General features: G+C 38.4%; 1 protein-coding gene across 1 annotated transcript in view; it reads right to left on the bottom strand.

The window, feature by feature from the left end:
* LOC134801885 (mitogen-activated protein kinase kinase kinase kinase 5) overlaps window positions 1–19,443 on the bottom strand; it is a 59,287-nt gene that overhangs the window by 10,611 nt on the left and 29,233 nt on the right. The window contains exons 2-13 of the mRNA XM_063774538.1: window positions 11,339–11,542; window positions 10,846–10,952; window positions 8,934–9,072; window positions 8,216–8,479; window positions 7,649–7,753; window positions 5,939–6,094; window positions 5,280–5,436; window positions 4,423–4,540; window positions 4,292–4,342; window positions 3,241–3,279; window positions 327–1,177; window positions 75–208 (exon numbers count right to left, since the gene is read on the bottom strand). Of these exons, the coding sequence (XP_063630608.1) occupies window positions 75–208; window positions 327–1,177; window positions 3,241–3,279; window positions 4,292–4,342; window positions 4,423–4,540; window positions 5,280–5,436; window positions 5,939–6,094; window positions 7,649–7,753; window positions 8,216–8,479; window positions 8,934–9,072; window positions 10,846–10,952; window positions 11,339–11,542 (2,325 nt within the window). The remainder of the gene's footprint in view (window positions 1–74; window positions 209–326; window positions 1,178–3,240; window positions 3,280–4,291; window positions 4,343–4,422; window positions 4,541–5,279; window positions 5,437–5,938; window positions 6,095–7,648; window positions 7,754–8,215; window positions 8,480–8,933; window positions 9,073–10,845; window positions 10,953–11,338; window positions 11,543–19,443) is intronic.

Raw genomic sequence — 19,443 nt, forward strand, 5'->3', positions numbered from 1 at the left:
TGGGGGGCAGGCCGTTGGGCGCGGGGCGGGGGGGGCGTGCGCGCCGGGGCGGCACCGGGGCACTAGTACTATACCTTGGAGAAGCAGGCCCCCATGTGCACCTTGGGTGTGGGGGGCAGGCCGTTGGGCGCGGGGCGGGGGGGCGTGCGCGCGCGGGGCGGCGCGCGAGCGCGGGCTCGCCGGGGGGGCACCGGGGGGGTGGCCAGGGCTGAAATGTACATCAAACCCTTTATAAGGCATAACGGTGTCAGAAATTATGCCAAATTGAACTTTGAACATGTAGAATAAATAAATTATAAACTGAAAACTAAAGTGTACGAGCTCACCTTTCGTCTCGACCTTGGCTTTATCCCTCTGGCTGTCCGACAGACTCCTCTGCCTCTGGCTATATTTATCCTCCTCCGGCGCCTCCTGCTTCACATCCCCTTCCGCCATCTTGAATATCTCGTCCACAGACGACGTCTTCCTCTTACTACTCTCCAACTCACACTGACAGAACTGACTTAGATCTATACCGACTGTAGACTCAGAATTGTGTCTATTATGTCGCTTCCTGTGTTCGTGTGTGTCATCTGTCATACTTATATCGATTTTTCGACATAGATCGTCGTCTGACGTCGACCCGTTTTCGACTTTATCCGCTATTTGGAGTCTATTAGCTATCTGTAGCGCTTTAAAGTTGGATATAGAAATCTTTTGCTTCTTACAAGTATCACAGTAAACTATGCCAGAGTCAGAATTATGATTCGAGCAATTTCTGTAGTAACTTAATATGTCGGCGTTGGAGTTGCAAGCGTCGCATGAGCATTTAGAAGCGACAGATCTCTGTAAGTCGCTCAAAGTGTTATTGTCTCTGGGTTCCGGTTTGGGGCATAGACCACATTCGCAGTTAGAGTTTCTGATCTGTGGTGATTCAACTATGGATTCGCTGCCCGGTTGGTCTGCGAACATTATATCAGTTTCCCCCATTCGTCTACATAGCGGATCGTCTATAGATACTCTAGAAGCGTTTATAGGAGTTTGGTAGTTGGAAGCTAGATTCTGGTATATGTTAGTAGTAGAATTGTTTAAGAAGTTTTGTTTTAGCTGGATACATTGTGATAGATGTTGATCGTGAACCGACAGGCCGGCCGCTTGCGACATGGCTGCGGTGTCCGCTGTCATCGGTAGTGTTGCCCTGCGAAAATTACCAAAGTTACCATGTTGGTAGAATTTTATGGTAAAGCAAGGACGATAAGCACGAAAAATTTCGTACATTGACCTTTCATTTCCTTACTCGATTTCATGCGCGATATTACAGATGTATTGCATAATCCTTTGCCGCCGTATTTTCTCCGAAATGTTCGTATTTGTCATGCTTCTTCAGTCGACCTCAGTACTTTTTGTACTGAGACTGACTGAAATAGCATAACACGTTCGTGCGTTTCCGTGAAAATACGATGCCAAAGGATTATTCAATACATCTGTAATATCTCTATATTGCTGTAACGTCCATGATGCTGGCGGTCAATGCCACTGTGCGAGGGGTACAGCAATATAATTATGCGTGTGTGTTAGAGATAAGAAATGGCGGGTCAATGTACGAAATTCTTCGCGCTCGGCGTCTTTACTTTAGCTTTTAAGCTCGGGGTAGCAGTGCGGTTAATAAAGCTTGCGTTGTGCTGTTAGACACAATTTATTCAACAAGCATTTTAATTTATTTATTGGTGTTAAATAACAAGTGGTGCTGGTGGTTGACCAAATTGATATAAAATGGTGATAATTTTGAAAATGGACGACATTGGATTTTAGAGTAAAATTTGCATATTTCAATACATCCTGGGATTTACTGATTAACTTTTATTGGACAATACGTCTAAGCAAGCACTAAAAAATTATGCTAATTAAAAAATAGATTTTTATTTAAATAAAAAAAACTGTTCAGTGTTATAAAGCGCTTGCTGTCTATTTATATTCCATTGCATAAAATATTATACAAAAACAAATAACAAATAATTTCAGCGTGTGTTATTATTTATTAACTATGACTAAACACAAATCCTCTATGAAATGCTCTAAAACTACATACATTAAATCCTCATAACGTATAAATCATATAACAATATTACATATATTATACCATAGCTGTCCGGAAAGTACTAATTTATGCCAGTATTCTACCAGTAAGGCGATGCACACACTGGTTTTGTTTCGTCCAATTTTCAACTCTATTCCCTGCACTAAAGGTTCAAATTTCAGTGGAAAATTCTGGATTTTTCATTTGTATGGCTGGGCCATAGGAGGATAAGTAAAATGTCCCGCAAGCGCATGTACATGCAAATGCATACAGACGAAGTGCATAATTATTTTCCATCGTATTTTCACAGAAACGTACGAACGTGTCTTGCTATTTCATTCAGCCAGTCTCGGTACAAAAAGTGCTGAGGTTGACTGAAGTGCATGACAAATACGAACGTTTCCGAGAAAATACGATGGAGAACAATTATGAAGTACATCTGTACTTAACAATGTGTAAATCGCCTAAGCGTCGCATAGCCGGTGTAAGTAGTACTGACAAAATTACTTTTAAACAAAGCATTCAATTCTATTTCCTGGACTACTGATTTCAATCACATACCGCAAGAGATATATAGTAAACTGAATAGTGAAAAGTGGCTGCAGTTTTTCTAGAGTTTTGAAAACAAATTATAATCATTAGGTAAAAACCAAGCGAATATTTTTACTCGTGATATAGTTAACAGTAAACCAAAATCACTTTATACAATTTTATATTGTTAAATTTATTAGTGTCTGTAAACAGATTAGTTCCAAAAATACAACTCGTTTTCAGCCAAAAATAAAACAAACAAATATTATAAAACACAAAACCACGCTGGATTGAACAATATACGAGTCCCAAAACATTTTTAAGCATTAATAATTAGCGGACATCCAAAGGGTAGTAACTTCAAAATTAAATAAAACTGAAAATATTTTCAAGCAGTCACGTAATTTCGACAACTCTTTGACCATTTCAATTTACATAATTTTATTTTGGAAATATCATAGTGGCAACTACAAATGACGATTAACATAGATAATTGATTGAACGACGTCGAGCAAAACTACGTGAGTGACCTGTTAACAAATATTTGTTTTAATATGTTCGAGTAGTTAACCGTAGTTTTAAAGTTATAATATAGTTTCCGAACAGCTATTATCTACACACATACATGCGGAACATGCGGGTGTCCGGTTTACCTGAGCATTAATTCTTCGTCTATATATTGCAAGAGGCTCCTAAAACAAACGAGACGACATACAGAGGTGTGCACACGCGCGCGAATATACCTAGTTAACATATGGCCTGAAGTTTGCCGCGAAAATTGACAAAATAGAACTAGAAAATTTGGCTGATTTATTTTAATAACAACTCAAATAACAGCTTCTATTCTATAGTAACAAAGGCATAAAAAACACAATAATTTTACATGGGTGTCGCCAAGGGCTGCTGGTTTCCCCCTCCCTTTTGAGATTAAAAATAGTAGCCAAAAGAACCGTCGGCTGGAGACACAATTGATAAATTGGTATAATACATATTGTTTTATTTACATGAAAATCACCGATTTAGTTTTAAGCTGCATTTAAAGTAAAAAAAATGATTATAGAATAAATAAAAAAAACAAGTAAAAAATAGATTGAATAGCATTGGTACATGCATGGAAAAAAAATAGTATTTTGATTCTAAGCAGGACTTTGCCAAGGCCCTTTTTTCGGTGTCCGTTACTTAAATGTTAACTCTATATTGAGACACTCATTTGAATTACATACAAGAACTGTAAAGGATCCTAACAGTAAAATCGGTTTAAGAAAGTTCATAGTTTATTGTAGTCACTATACCATGCAACTACAATGAAAAAAAATAATAACTAACAGGGAAAGAGCATGACTTCAGACCATATTAGAACAAAAAACAATAAAAACACATTTTCACTGCAAAATCTTCAAAACTTTTTAAATTACTTTTCACGCTTATCACAACTTCAAACCTTACCTCGCACAAATTTCATATTTCACAATAACAGACAAAAATTTATAACGAAAAGCCAAACATAGAAAACGAGACAAGACATGCACGTATAGACGAAAAAACACATTTTTAAAACATTGTATATCTACTCATAGTGCATATATGACACTCGAAACTTAAAAACCTGATACACACAATGAAAATCGTCAAAAAACGCTTCAAAATTTTGTTAGAAAATAACCGCAACAAATGTTAACAAAAAATAACTTTTTTTTAATATACCTCAGACTCATTCTCATAATATCATCACCCGTGATCACCCGACACCACTTGCTATAACATAATAACGAAATTAAAGTAAATAAATAAATAAAAGAATGAAGCTGGAAATTGTGAATTTGTGGGTTACTCACTTTTCGCTGTTGGGCATAGTGTCGTTGGCCATTTCTGGAGTGTGGGGGTTGTGTTTCGGGCAGGTCATGAGAGATTTCACGCTCCAATCTTCGCTCGGTTGTCTGTGGTGCACTGAAACTGTATTTTTAATAAGAAAAGAATAATGAGTGGTAAAGAAGAAGATAGTCTTCTTCTTTTTTTCGACTAATGCCGCTACCATTTACTGCAATTATCAAACACTTGTATTAAACACGTATCTATCATTTATCTTAGGGGGTTTGTAAAGTAGTCGCGTACCGGTTTTTTATAAGGTACAGTCAGCTGCAGAGAAAACCCCCCTTGACCCCCTTCTGCATAAAAGTTTGTATGCAAAGATGCTAAGCGAATAGCAGGTATTGCTGACTGTACCTAGCTTAGTTTTAGCAGCTTCTGTTTTTGTAATAGTCTAGATGTAAGAATAAGAATAGTTTATTGCCAGTAGATGCACAAAAAATAAAGTAACATAATTTATTAATTTATCCCAATAACAATTTCACTAGCGCGATGTAGAAACCGCCGCGCCCGGTACATCGCCGTCTAGTGCGATATTTGGTAAACCTGTTTATATGGTTTAGCTTGTTGTTCTGTATCACCAAGCCTCACCTCACCTCGTTTGACAGTGTCAGCTCGCTCCGGTTCGTCGGTAAAGTTGAGCAGGCGGGCCCTAGCTGCCCCGTGACCTAGGTCTTCATCAGCGTCTAGATCTATGATGGGAGAGTCATCGTAGCCTGCTAAAACTTCGCTAGCGCGATGTAGAAACGCGACGCCGGGTACAGCGCCATCTAGTGCGATATTTGCTAAACCTGTTTATATGGTTTAACTTGTTCTGTATCCTCACCTCGTTTGACAGTGTCAGCTCGTTCCGGCTCGTCAGTAAAGTTGAGCAGGCGGGCCCTAGCTGCTCCGTGACCTAGGTCTTCATCCGCGTCTAGGTCTATGATGGGAGAATCGTCGTAGCCTGCTCTACGTGCAGCTCTCTCTTCTTCCATACGGACCTGAATAGGGATATAAAACTATATTAGTTGTCCAACAGAATTGATTACAAAATGGCGGCTCAAATGTTAATGCCCTTTATATAGTCAAGTGTAAAAATATGGGTGTAGACAACTTACCCAAAGATATGTCACATAGTTCTTAATTCGCTGACATAGTAAGAGTTATGGGACATATTTTTGAGTAGATTTGTGCACCTATATTTTTACAGTTGACTGTACCACGAAACACGCAACAACAGTCATCGTCTACCAAACGAATGTAACATGTCACAACCCCGAATTTGCCGAATTTTTGTTTGACCGAACGCGTATTTTTCAAAAACCGTTAAATTTTCTAAACTTTTGAAAAAGGCATCCTTTAGAAGCCATCGGGTCAGGTTAGATCGGTGACTCTTCTAAAAATTCAATGGTTTTTAACTTTTTAGAAAAAAACTAAAATTTCGTGGTTTTAATAATCGGCTTTAAAGATTTCGAAGATGAGAGAGGTAGCTTTAATACTCACACGTCCACTGGAGAGGTCCCTGGTGGGCACCACGTGGTCGGTGAGCAGCGACCTCGGGCGGCCGGCAGCCTGCTCCAGCACGCGCCGCCCCACCCCCACCCCCACCCCGCGCCCCGTGTGCTTGGACGCGATACGCTGTGGTACGTTTGAGACGGCCTGCGATCAAAAGAATGAGGAAATTAATTTTGGACACATACACGGTGTAACATGAGGAAACCGAATAATTTTAACCACGCATTTCTGAGGTCAAAAGAAGGAAAAAATCATATATATAAAATTGAAAAACCAGAACGGGATAAAAAACGAGCGAAGAAGCGAGATGGCGCCTTACAAACTTCTAAAAAAGTTATTGACACGTATCTCGAATACGACGCACGTATGATAAGAAAAAACTGTTTAAATCTATTATCTAAATATGAGAACAGAACTAGAGCATAAAAACTATCGCTTCCGATGCGTATTTAATTTACAATAAGCAAAAGACATTTACGCGAGCGGAGTGCGGGCCCGTCTAGTTTAATATAAGTTTAGGTCAATTTCGCCAAAAAAATTTTTTTTTTGTTTTGTTTTTTTTTCAATTTTTTGAATGTATTTGTACATAAAAAATAAATGTTGTGGGTAAACTTGTCATTGAAAATTGATTTTTACATTTTTGTTTCGTAAAACCTACTTTTTGCAAAGTGTTACTTGTCACTTTTTGACATCTATCAATAAGGATATTTAGACTACGTCCCATAGCAGCAACATCATCATCATACATCGGATTCTAGGGGGCAAATTGTATGACGGGATCCCTATCCGTCATACAATTTGCCCCCAAGAATCCGATGTATGATCATCATCAAAAAGGCCTACAGTATGTAACAACAAAAACTTGTTTATTTCTAAATTATAATTATCTCTGAAACTAGGCGAATTTCAAAAAAGTTTATAGGACATTTTTGTCTCTAAATATAATCAGGAATACGCTGTTAAAATTATTCGGTTTCCTCATGTTACACCGTGTATAGTACACCTTAAAGACACACATAGACGATGCGAAAACCAGAGGCATCACGGCCGACTTCATCGATCTAGTATAGTCTTTCGATCTGTAACTGGCCCCGAGCCGCTAATCCTTTGTCTATTGTAAAGTAAAACCGCACGTGCCTCTACCTGTAAAAAAAGGGTCGTGTAATTCTCTACGGTTACTGAGTGCTGGCGAATCGAACCAGTCTAAAATGTATCATCCAGATGCGTAAAAAAGGCGCGTTATCGGAGAGCGCTGGTTTTTTGAGCGTTGGACTAGCCCGCGCCCAGGTGCCAATTAGAATAATTAAGACCCTTTTTGCAGGTAAGTAGCATGTGCGGTTTTACTTAACAATAGACAAAGGATTAGCAGTTCGGGGCCAGTTACCAATCGACAAACTATACAGCGACGTAAGAAATTTGAGTTCTGCAATAGTCTAAATCTAAAGGCCAGTTGCACCGACCATAGTTAACAGACTAATGAACGTCACACAGCAGAGATCAATGAAACTTCCCATGCAATAAAATTTAGCGAACGCTTTAACGGTAACAGACGGTTTAGTGCAACTGACCCTAAATTACATAAACCATTAGAAAACTACAAAAAAAAACTAACCCAGTATCTTTGTTACACTGAGTATTGGCATTATAAGGAGAGGAAGAAGAGAGAGGAGGGCAAGACATATAAAAAAAATCGTTTACCCCATCATCATCCATTTCCGAGTTACACACGCTGGGCGGGTTGGAGTACTTCTGTAACAACTCTATTGCAAGACGCTTGTTCATTTCTTGGTGGAAGAACGCGTGCTATGGACAACATAATAGCAATTAAAAATCTGTTTCATGTCGAATATTCATATCTGAGAGTCGTGGGCCATCATACTTGGTCATGCCATGATGAATTGATTTCCTGCTGGTCCAACTGTAGACAGTATCAACAGTATCAGCTGAAGAAAACCAACTTGATAATCGCACAGAAAATTTGGCTGCCACTATAAAATTATGTAAAATCCCATTGTAATACTAAAGCATCTAGAATCTGAGCGGAAAGAGAAGAGTCGTAAAATGTATTGGTTCCCATATATGCCATGACTCTTCCAGACAGACTGTAACCAGTCTAGCCTATATGGTTATTTATCAGGGATCAAAAAATTTATAAAAATATCAGTGTCTGTAAAGTAATAGGGTGTCACTATAAAGGTATGTTTTTACACTCTCGTCCAATTACGCCGTGTCACGTAATTTTTTACATTTTATTTCAATGTGTACCTGAAGTAACTTGTCAGCTGTGGGTCTCTTCTTCGGATTTTTAGTAAGCGCCAACTTAAGGAAAGCGTGGAACAGTTGCGACCAGCGCTCCCGCTCCTTCAGCTGCGGCGGCTTGAAGCCCGACTTGGACATCAGGAAGAGGACCCGCATGGGGTGCAGCTCGAACATGGGCGGCTGGAGCTCTGCCAGCTCTATGGCGGTGATACCGCACGCCCAGATGTCACAGAGCTGGTTGTAACCTCCCTTTCTTTCCACTGCTGCCACCTGGGAAACGAATATAAATTATATTTGGAGAGGAGTTTATTAATGCGCCGTGGAATGGTGGCACATTGTGCAGAAAAAAAGATAAATAGCTCTGACAAAATATTAATCAAATTGAGTGTTTGTTGAGATCGATGAATATATATACAGACAGATAGTACAGATACAATCTTTACAAAAACTAAGATCAGATCGCCTAGCGTGATACGGGCATATGATGCGGAAGGATGAGAGTCATGTGACGCAACAGGTAATAAATGTGGAATGGAAAACCAAGGAAAAGGTGGATGGACTGTGTGAGAGGTGAAATAAAAAGAAAACAGGTGAATAACGAACAACAGAGTGGTTATGGAGGAAAAAGATAGCTGCGCCAACCCCAAGCGTTGGGAAAAGGGCAAGCGAATGATGACTATTGGGTATTTGACACATTGTCAGTTACCAGTGTGGACTATTATACCTCCGGCGCCATCCAATATGGCGTCCCGATGAATGACTTTCGTTTGTTGATGGTGGCCGTGATCTGAGCTGAGACCCCGAAATCCGCCAGCTTCACATCCCCGCACTCCGTTAGCAAGATGTTTGCGCCTTTTATGTCCCTAGAATGTACAAAAACATTGTTTATATTTTAGATAGACGACTTGTCCCTCTTTAATACAGTTAAAAAAGGCTACAAATATAATGACCACCAAAAAATACTTTGGTACCCTAAATAAAAAAATCATGCTTACCAAAAAAAATTACTGAACACCAAAAAAATAAGGCCTAAAAATACAAAAGTACCACCATTTTAATTACGACTGCACTTCAAATTGTATTCAAATACCAAATATATTGAATGATCACCAAAAATCATTAATGATCACCAAATCTTGAAGACCAAATTAATGCGATATTTTCACCTAAATAAACCACTATGATTACCAAAAAATGTATACATATTACCAAATAAAGTAAACTGATGCCAAAATTACTAGCCCCTCCCGCTCAACCCCCCGTAGCCCGCACCGCATACCTAGTATACCTACCTAACCTAATCTACTTTTCTAGTAGCATTTCGTTATGCTACTAGAAAAGTAAGTTACACTGCTATCAGTTAAGTGGGTTAGGTTAGGTTAGCACTGCGACCCTTACAGAAACGAAATGGTACTAGAAAAGTAGGTTAGGTTTAGTTTCAACTGCTACCCATACAGATACGAAACGCTACTAGAAAAGTGGGTTAGGTTAGGTTTGAACTGCGACCCTTACAGAAAAGAAATGCTAATAGAAAAGTGGGTTAGGTTAGGTTTGAACTGCGACCCATACAGAAACGAAATGCTACTAGAAAAGTGGGTTAGGTTAGGTTTGAACTGCGACCCTTGCAGAAAAGAAATGCTACTAGAAAAGTGGGTTAGGTTAGGTTTGAACTGCGACCCTTACAGAAACAAAATGCTACTAGAAAAGTGGGTTAGGTTAGGTTAGAACTGCGACTGTTACAGAAATAAAATGCTACTAGAAAAAGGTGACGAAGTGGATTAATTAATTTAATAGGATAACGATATATTAAATATTTCCACATTTTTAATTAAAATTTGGTTACAATATTTGTGATCATTTACTATTTTTGCGTTTACAATAATTATTTTGGAGTCATTTGCTTTAGTAGGATAGCAAGATTTAAAAATTTGGTTATCATTTTACATTAAAATGGAGTTCTAATTTTGGTGGTCATTTACTATTTTTGGGTTTACAATGATTATTTTGGTGTCATTTTCTTTAACAGGATAGCAAGATGTAAAAATTTGGTTATCATTTCACATTAAAATGGGGTTTGAAATTTGGTAATCATGAACTATTTTTGGGTTAATAATGATTAGTTTGGTGTCATTTCCTTTAAAAGGATAGTAAAATGTAATAAAATTGGTAATCATTTCACATTAAAATGGTGTTATAATTTTGGTGATCATTCATGATTTTAGGGTGGTAAAATAGATTTTTTTGGTATTAAATTTTACTAAATCTGGTGATCAGTTAAATAGCAGCCGTTAAAAAAAGACGGGTAGTCTATCTCGCGGCGAGATACTGTCGCGCCAGTCATGTGCTAGGCCTGTACAGGCCCCAGTTTGACCACGATGACAATAGTTGGATAACTCAAATTCACCGTAGGTACATTGCTGGTTCAACAAGTTTACAACCAGGCTCCGTCGTTACTTACTGGTCCAAAAATTTACATACATACATATAATCACGCCTATTTCCCGGAGGGGTAGGCAGAGACCACCGATTTCCACTTGCTACGATCCTGACATACCTCTTTCGCTTCCTTCACTTTTGTCAAGTTGGTGAAATAGGCGTTAACTATAGCTGATAAAAATATTAGATGAAATGCTCACCGATGCATCTTGCCCATGCTATGCAGATAGGAGAGCCCCATTAATGTCTCTCGACACATGTAGGCTATCTGCAGCTCGGTCAGCGGGCCCGTCACGTGGTAGATGTCCTGGAATATGAGAAATATAACAATTAAGGACGATTCTGTATTTTTAGACAGCAGTGAGATACGCTAAACTGACTAAGCAAATCCTGTGGATTTACGGGTCTCAGCAGTGAAGATAACTGAGCAGGTGAAAACCTCCATCGTTTAGGAAGTTAAAAACGCTCCTGTCTCAAGCTTGATCACTTTAATCGCGGCAACATTTCGGCTGCGGTTTTAATGCTGTGTCTATAGTTATAAACTTAAAAATGGGAAATTTGGAATCCGTTATATGAAGTTCCGAAATTTGAAGTCCGAATACCTTCAGAAAACACTGACCTTTTAGACTCGCGAGAACATCTAAGCAAGTAGCTAGAAGGGGAAATTATGAGAAACCTTGACATGAAACTGACCTGCAAGCTCCCTCCCCCACAGTACTCCATAGAGATCCAAAGCTTGTCTCTCCTGAGGTAGGAGCCGTAGTAGGCGACTATGTTGGGGTGCCTGCAATCCTTCATCATCAGGATCTCCTGCTGGATGATGGCGAAGTCATCGCCCGGCTCCAGCTTGATCACCTTGATGGCGGCAAGCTCCCCGTTCCCGTTGAGACGTTTCGCCTGGAACAAACAAAAATCTTTTTAATATCATTATCATACCCTACGCCGAGCCACGCTGTTACGACGTCGCCCAAATCTAATGTTAGTTAATTTCATTTTTATGTGTATTGTTTTTCTTTGTCTTTTCTTTTATTTTGTAGTTTCACAGTGTTTTATACTGTAATGCTGTGTTACTTATTTGATCAATAAATAAAATAAAATCATCACATTTCTATTTCATCCAAATGCAGAATAGATGTATTCCGTTGCCGGGCGTCAGACCGTCAACATCTCCTGAGGATGCCTCGTAGAGAGTCGAAACACGTGTCGAGTATTGTTCTTTTGGTGGTGGTTTGTTATATTTATTTGCGTATTTATTTTTGCGGTGGGAGGGTGGGAACATTTTTTGCATGTAAAAAAATATCCAAGTAAGTAAAACGGGGTTAGCACTGACTGTCTAGCTCGTTATTTTTTCGCGGATAAACAAAGTAAAATTTTGGTATTAATAGATGTAGGGTTAAACAGTCAAGGATTTTATTTCTATGTCACTGCGTACAGTCAAGTTGACTTGACAAGCCAACGTTCCAAGAATATTATTTACACGCCTCTACGGCACTGGCAATAACGTCGTGTAAATCTGTTTTTGGAAGGTTGGCTTGTAAAGATGTTTGTGAACTCCATGCCTTGTCAACGAAACAGTCAATATGAAGGCCGTTTGGGATCTCATGTTATTGTCACTCACTAATATAATATAAAGCTGGACTGAAACAAGTTTTCCAGAATGACCTGCAGCCGTGAAAAATATACAGCGAGCAACATCTATGACTGACAATGAGGTTGGCAACTCTCAAAGGTTTGCATAGATGGCGCCATCATAAGCTTGCCCCTTTCTCTAGTTGAGATTTGGTTGAGATCTATGAGAGTTGGCTTAAAGGGCTGGCATCCAGGGCATAAGATTCTATTAAAAATACAAGATTTTGTCACAATTCTATGGATTGACTGGGCATAGCTTGCTGGCGCCATCTGCTAAATACTTCGACCAGCCAACCCTATTGACCACGACACCCTGCAGAGTATAACGGTTGATAAGAAGATAAGGTATGAAATGCAATAAAAATCAAATCAATCCATTACAATTTTGTTAGGAGTCATTTTATCCTTTGCCAAATGGCCATATGCACGAGTTCTAAGTACGGAAAATATTATTCGTATAACGAACGAAATATTTCACGAGTGACCCAAGTCGGTACGTTCGCAACACAATATTTATACTGTAGCAGAAGCAAAACAAAAGAAAGCATTTAGAATTCAAAGCAAACATTGTTGGGAGCCGACCACAGACTACCTCACATATGTAGACTTCGCATTGTGAAATATACATTTCATGCCCCACACATTGGGGAAAATAAAGAAGCGTACATGTCAATTACTTGTCGTTTCTGGTTGCCTTTCATCAAGTAGTTGATCCGATAACTATTTACAAAATGACAATTTGGCATTTATTGTGTGAAGTGTGAAGTGCGAGCGACATGTATCTCCGTCTTTCCATCGATTCTCTTTATAGGTTACATTTCTCAACCGATTCTCGTGAAATTTTGTGGGAAAGTTCGATAACTACATAGATTTGTCGATTCAGTTGTTGGAAATTTAAAAACTGTGCAGCTATGAAGGTTCGGGAGGTCTAGAGCTCACAGAACCACTATCCATCTATTAGGAACGATGCGCTGCGCATGCGCTGTCTTCGGAGTATCCTAACTATAACAGAAGACAGGGTTACTGCATTACCGCGCTACTGAAACATACATGACGAGGGTTGCTTTGGTGCGGACCCTAATTTTACTTGTCAGAAATGTGGACAATTATGCCGTTCAAGAATTGGGTTATATAGCCACGAGCGGCGCAGACGCTTGATCACAGATGCTGCTTTTATCATCTGAAAACATGATGGCCTGAGGATGCACCATCTAGTGGCAGGATCTGTAAGGCCGACACATTGTTCCGAGTTCCAATAGGAAGCAATTTGGTTTAATAGCAACCCGATAGGAACCTGTAATAACTACCTAGTAATGTGAAACTTGCCGAAACGACCTAGAGTCTAGAGTTAATGAGAAACTAATTGTTAAAGCAACCTCGATATTGTGTTGGTATAGGTTCAGTCGCTGTCAGATATATCGGAGCGGCCAAGGTGCTCACAAATATCTGAACACACAATGCTTAGTTATCACCCAAATTTTCAGCTTCATTGGAAACCGGGAAGTTGGTCAAATTTAAGATATAGATAAGATAAAAATAAGTTTATTGCACACAAAACAGGACAGTACTTATACAGAAATTGATGTGATATCCGGTTGGTGTATAGCATGAATGGTTTCATATGAGTAATACAGAATTTCCAGGGGTTAGTGTAGTAAATAAAGGTAGTGGACCCCGCAGTAATTCCTCAGCCTGAAAAAACTTTACAGTATGATAAAGTATCAATAAATAAAAAGTATTGTATAAATTTCCAAAGAATAATAATAATAGTATTAAAGTAAATACCTAAAGTCTTAAATCGTTAATATCTTTTTTAATACAGTTGCTCACAAAGTGCTACTTTACGTAGCTGTTTAGCGTGCGGAAAGTTGGTTATGTCGAACTAGTGCTTTTTACTTTTCCAATTTTTTTAAATTTATACTTGTTCCAATTCACGACTACTTATTGATGAGTGTTAATATTAGTTTCCTTTAAACGTCGTAATCAGCATAAAAACCTACTGTTAATGTAAGAATATGAAAAATATACATATTTCATATTTTAATACTTACCTCTTCATCATTATAACACGTTTATTTTTTAATATTGAATATTGAAAATTCCGTTCTTAATAAGGTGTCTGAATGGAACGGAATAGCTGCCAAACGCCCATAGATATAATATACTTAAAGACGACGTCTAAGCGAGCTGTCACTGTTACCACTTTTGTTTAGTGTACGATTAACAATGTTTTACTTATTTTTTCGCAACTGTATTAAAAAACGTCGTTCGATACACGTGCGGAAATGTCATTCTTCACTCGTCCCGAGTCTTCCCACTCGCCTGCGGCTCGTGGCAAGATATCTCGGTACTCGTGAAGTAATGACATACCTTCCGCACTAGCATCGAAATGTACTATTTACGGAAAAATGCTCCGTTCAAACTTTCTTCGCCAGACATATTCATGTAACTTATTGCAACAACATATGAAATATCAAAAAAATATCCCAGCAGAAATACCAGTATTAATAAAATAAAATTTTTTGGCGTGTCTTGGACCGGAAAATTGCTCAGTCTAATTTTTTCACTGGAATGCCATTTTATTGCCGTTTTATACCTACAAAATGAAAATCTAAAAATTTTCCACTCTCAGTTTTTAATAGTTCTATACATACATACATTTCGATACGCATTTTTTTTGGATTTTTTTACCCACTACGCCAAATTATATTCTAAGATCATATAAGAAGAAAAAAATGACAGAGCAATTTTCCCATGAAAATGAGCGTCAAAAAAAGGAAGTATCATAAAAAAATATTCTCATGTTTGACAAAACTTTTAGATTTTTTTCTAGTATCACATACTGATACAAATAACTTATTTTGTAAAATAATTTTGGACTGAGGAATTACTCGGTTCAATATATAATCAGATTTGTGTTTTTACCTAACTTAGGAGTTTTTTTTTTTTTTTTGATATTTATAATGTTAGTCTCGGCTCATACTATACAATAACCAAGCTAAATTTCATCGACTGAGAAATTAATGCATGGGTCTCCATACAACAACTTGCTTCATTTACTACCCTAGGTCCCCGCACTAGGCTAGGCCTATACCGCGGGAGAACCTTAAAACTGCCTTTAGAAGTAAATTTAACTTGCAAGATTTGATTACAGGCAGATAACGGGTGAAACTAAATAAAAGCTCGCAAAAATGCCATTTCACATGAAATCCGCCATTATAAAGCAAAATATTCCGTTCTCTTGGGCAGTGTCGGACGAGTTGAGAGGTCCCCGACCCGATACTAATTAGGCGAGCACCAAACTCGCCGCGCCTAACTGTAAACTTTACTGAGCATAGGTGAGCCTTATGTGTGTGCAGTAAGGCTCGCGATATGTCAGATTCTGATGTTGACGCGCAGCGAGTTATAGATATGATGACACGTTGTTTCGCAAAGAAATTTAACTTCGGCACAATATTGCATTGATATGATATTATTTGTTTCCTATCTATTAATTATATGTTTACATGTATGCCTAAAGCGAGTCTTAAACGAGCAAGAACTTGCATGCAATTTAAGGCTCAATTAGACGGTGCGAGAACTCGCATGCGAATTTCATTACATTGCGGTATTTGATTGGTCGGCTAAATTGGATATAACCAATAGTCTTCAATGTAACTAAAATCGAATACGAGTTCGCGCGCCGTCTAAATCGGCCCTTACGTTACATTGCCACTACTACGGTAAACTGCATTCAAAAGTTTGATCAGATACCGCAATGTATTGAAAATTGCATGTAAATTCTTAATTGCTAGTCTAAACCTCGCTTAAAGGCAGTATATGGACAACTTAAACCACAAGTCATTTTACTGGCTACTTGTCTGTTTTTAAGGGAAAACTTATTTCAGTACGCGAAACTTTTGTCAGAAGCCCTTCTGATGTGGAATAACGACGATAATTGATATAAAACTACTCTATAACCTTCCTTGGGGCTCAAACTATCTCCATACCAAATTTCATCTAAAACGTTTCAGCGGTTTAAGCGTAAAGAGGTCACAAACAGACAGACAGGGTTAATTTCACATTTATAATATTAGCATGGATTGGTCAATAATATAGAGTCTTAGCTACGGCAGACCAAGTCGCGTACCTATATCACCTAATATTTTTACCGAGTCTATACCTATACTATATCACCTAATGTTATATTTTTTTAGTGTCCATAATTACGCAGCGCAAGGGTGACTGAGTGACCCATTTGACCACCAACGGGGCCGATGATTAGATTGTTTGAGCCAGTGGCCCTTCAACACGCTTCCCGTGCTCTATTATTTCAATTGATAAGTGTTACAACATGAAAAGTGAAAGATTAGATTTAATTTGATAATATCTGGGAGACCGAGCTTTGCTCGGAAAACATATAAAAACTCAAAAATGCGCGTTATCCCAGAGATAAGACCTAGCTAGATCGATTTATCGCCGCCGAAAACCCCCATATAGCATATTTCAAAGAAATCGTTAGAGCCGTTTCCGAGATCCCCGAAATATATATATAATAAATATAATATGTAATAGAATCTATATTATCTAGGTATATTATAGTGTAGTATTTATAGAGGATAAATGTTGCTTATCTATAAATCCAAATCCAAATTTTTGTGCTTAATCGACAGGTTTGGGAGTCTGTTTTAGCTTTAGTCTTTTTGTTATTCGCGGATGCATTTATCAGGTAGTTATCGGCAAAATGCAGCTAGTTTGGTCTACTCTTTTGAGGTAAAATTTTCCAAAAACAAACTTTTTATTCGATCTGCCCTCTACAAGCTGGAAAAGAATTTGTAAAACTTAGCCACTTCAGCTGTTGACTGCACGAAAACGTTTAAACCTTCAACGGACTGTATGAAAAGCGTTTGCCAAATTCACCCGTTTATTCCCAACCCCAAATTAGAATAATTTTACATAAACATTTTACGTGACAGCAGAGTAACATCAAGCGCCATGTTTACATAATTGCCACAACATCCGACAGAATAATTAATAGTTATTTGTTTTACAAGGGGGCAAAGTTGTTGTTTAACCGCTCGTGCTAATATTGATACCCGAGCAAGCGAAAGATTCCAAAATTGAACCACGAGCGTAGCGAGTGGTTCGAAAAATGGAATCTTGAGCGTTGCGAGGGTTTCAAAGCACGAGGGTTAAACAAAATTTGCCCCCGAGTGAAACACAAAATTTTTCACCACACCAACCCGAAGCAAATAATATAATAATAATAATAATTCAGCCTATATACGTCCCACTGCTGGGCACAGGCCTCCTCTCATGCGCGAGAGGGCTTGGGCTATAGTCCCCACGCTAGCCCAATGCGGATTGGGGACTTCACATACACCTTTGAATTTCTTCGCAGATGTATGCAGGTTTCCTCACGATGATTTCCTTCACCGAAAAGCTAGCGGTGAATATCAAATGATATTTCGTACATAAGTTCCGAAAAACTCATTGGTACGAGCCAGGATTTGAACCCGCGACCTCCGGATTGAAAGTCGGGCGTCATATCCACTCGGCCACCACCGCTTATGTTATTAAATATTTATCATCCAAAATCATCATTTAAAAGTCAATTCTACCAGCAAACATAAGAAAACAACTCAAAATTTGCATTTCATTACTTTGCCTCACACGTGAATAAGATGCAACTTTGCTATCAGTTTTTGAAGTGCAAAGTAAGCCTTTCCGAGCTGGTGTGGTGAAAATATATTTACTCGCTTCAGAAACGTTACAGCGTATGTCCAATCCCATCAAAGCATTGACTGATGTTTTAATCGTATAGTAAAACTGTAGGTCCACAAATTGTCAAGGAAACTCTTCTTAATTTTAGGTACGTAAGTGTCTGACAGGCTTTACACAAAGTTAACCCTTTTGCGTGATAATTTTAAGGTTATTTTTCTCTGCTAGCTTTAGTATATCTGACCTATCGGTTTTAAGTGAAAACCTCCAAGCGACCCAATTTCAGTGGAATTGGGCCGATGACTGACCGCTACAAAGGGCGTAGGGTCCGTGGATTGTGGGACTATTTAATGAAGTCCCTTGGGATTCTTAGGAACTATTTGTTTTGTGAAGGGACAATTTCTCGCCTGTCTATAAATAAGATAGATTTTTTTTTGTTTTTGATTCCGTTTTCGAAGTTTTCCAACCATGAATACACCGTTATACTCGTACCTACACAATATAATACTTTAACCCCTAGCACCATGCCCCTAACGCAATGTCAGGTTAAGATATAGAAATATATGATTATGAAATAGGTAGGACTCGAGCATCAAATTGCTCTTTTGAGAATCTAAGAGAGCCTTTTCCAGCGTGTATCGGGTGACAAAAAATCCCCACACCAGCTCGCAGGCTCTCTTTGTACTTCAAAAACTGATAAGAAAGTTGCATTTTATCCACATGTACCATAGGCAAAGTAATCTGAGGTAATCAAATTTTAAGTTGTTTGCTCATGTTGGCTGATAGAATTGAGTAAGTGATGATTTTGAGAGATAAATATAATAATAACGGTAATTTGAACTTGATTTGTTATGTTTTACATTTACTATTTACCTCCTTGTAAAACAAATAACTATTATACTATGTTCTTATGACCGATAAAACCGATATGATAAAATGTAGCACCTGTTTCTATGAATAGTGTAAGGCCATCAGATCAAACTAGCCAACTGGCACAAACGAGGAAAACCTACATCACCACTCGCCACAAAGGAGCGCTCGATACAGACAGACATACAATACAAAAGCTTCGAAACAATGACCTGCCGTTTGATTCAACTTGACAAGCCAGTTATTACGTTAATATAAACCTTATGAAATTGGAATAAGGTTGAGAATGCTCCGTGGGTAGTAATTGGTGGCTTCCGTCTAGACTTTTAGTCGGATTGTTGACACTTAGCCTAAAGTTGAGTAAATACTGTCTGGGGAATGGGGTTGCTGAGCGATGTAATCGATCGTTTGATTTTGCAGTTTATTTCGCTGAAATAGGACTGAGATCAAGACTTAAATAATGACTCTGGCCACGCTAACATGGCAGTAAGAATGCATAATATATATCCCTATAAACTCCATACTTAACGTAGCACTTAGAATGAAAACTTAGCGTGGTTCAACTCTAGAAATTGTCGCATACGTCCGATTGTAAATAG

The sequence above is a fragment of the Cydia splendana genome, chromosome 23 (assembly GCF_910591565.1).
Source record: "Cydia splendana chromosome 23, ilCydSple1.2, whole genome shotgun sequence".
Taxonomy (NCBI): Eukaryota; Metazoa; Arthropoda; class Insecta; order Lepidoptera; family Tortricidae; genus Cydia; species Cydia splendana.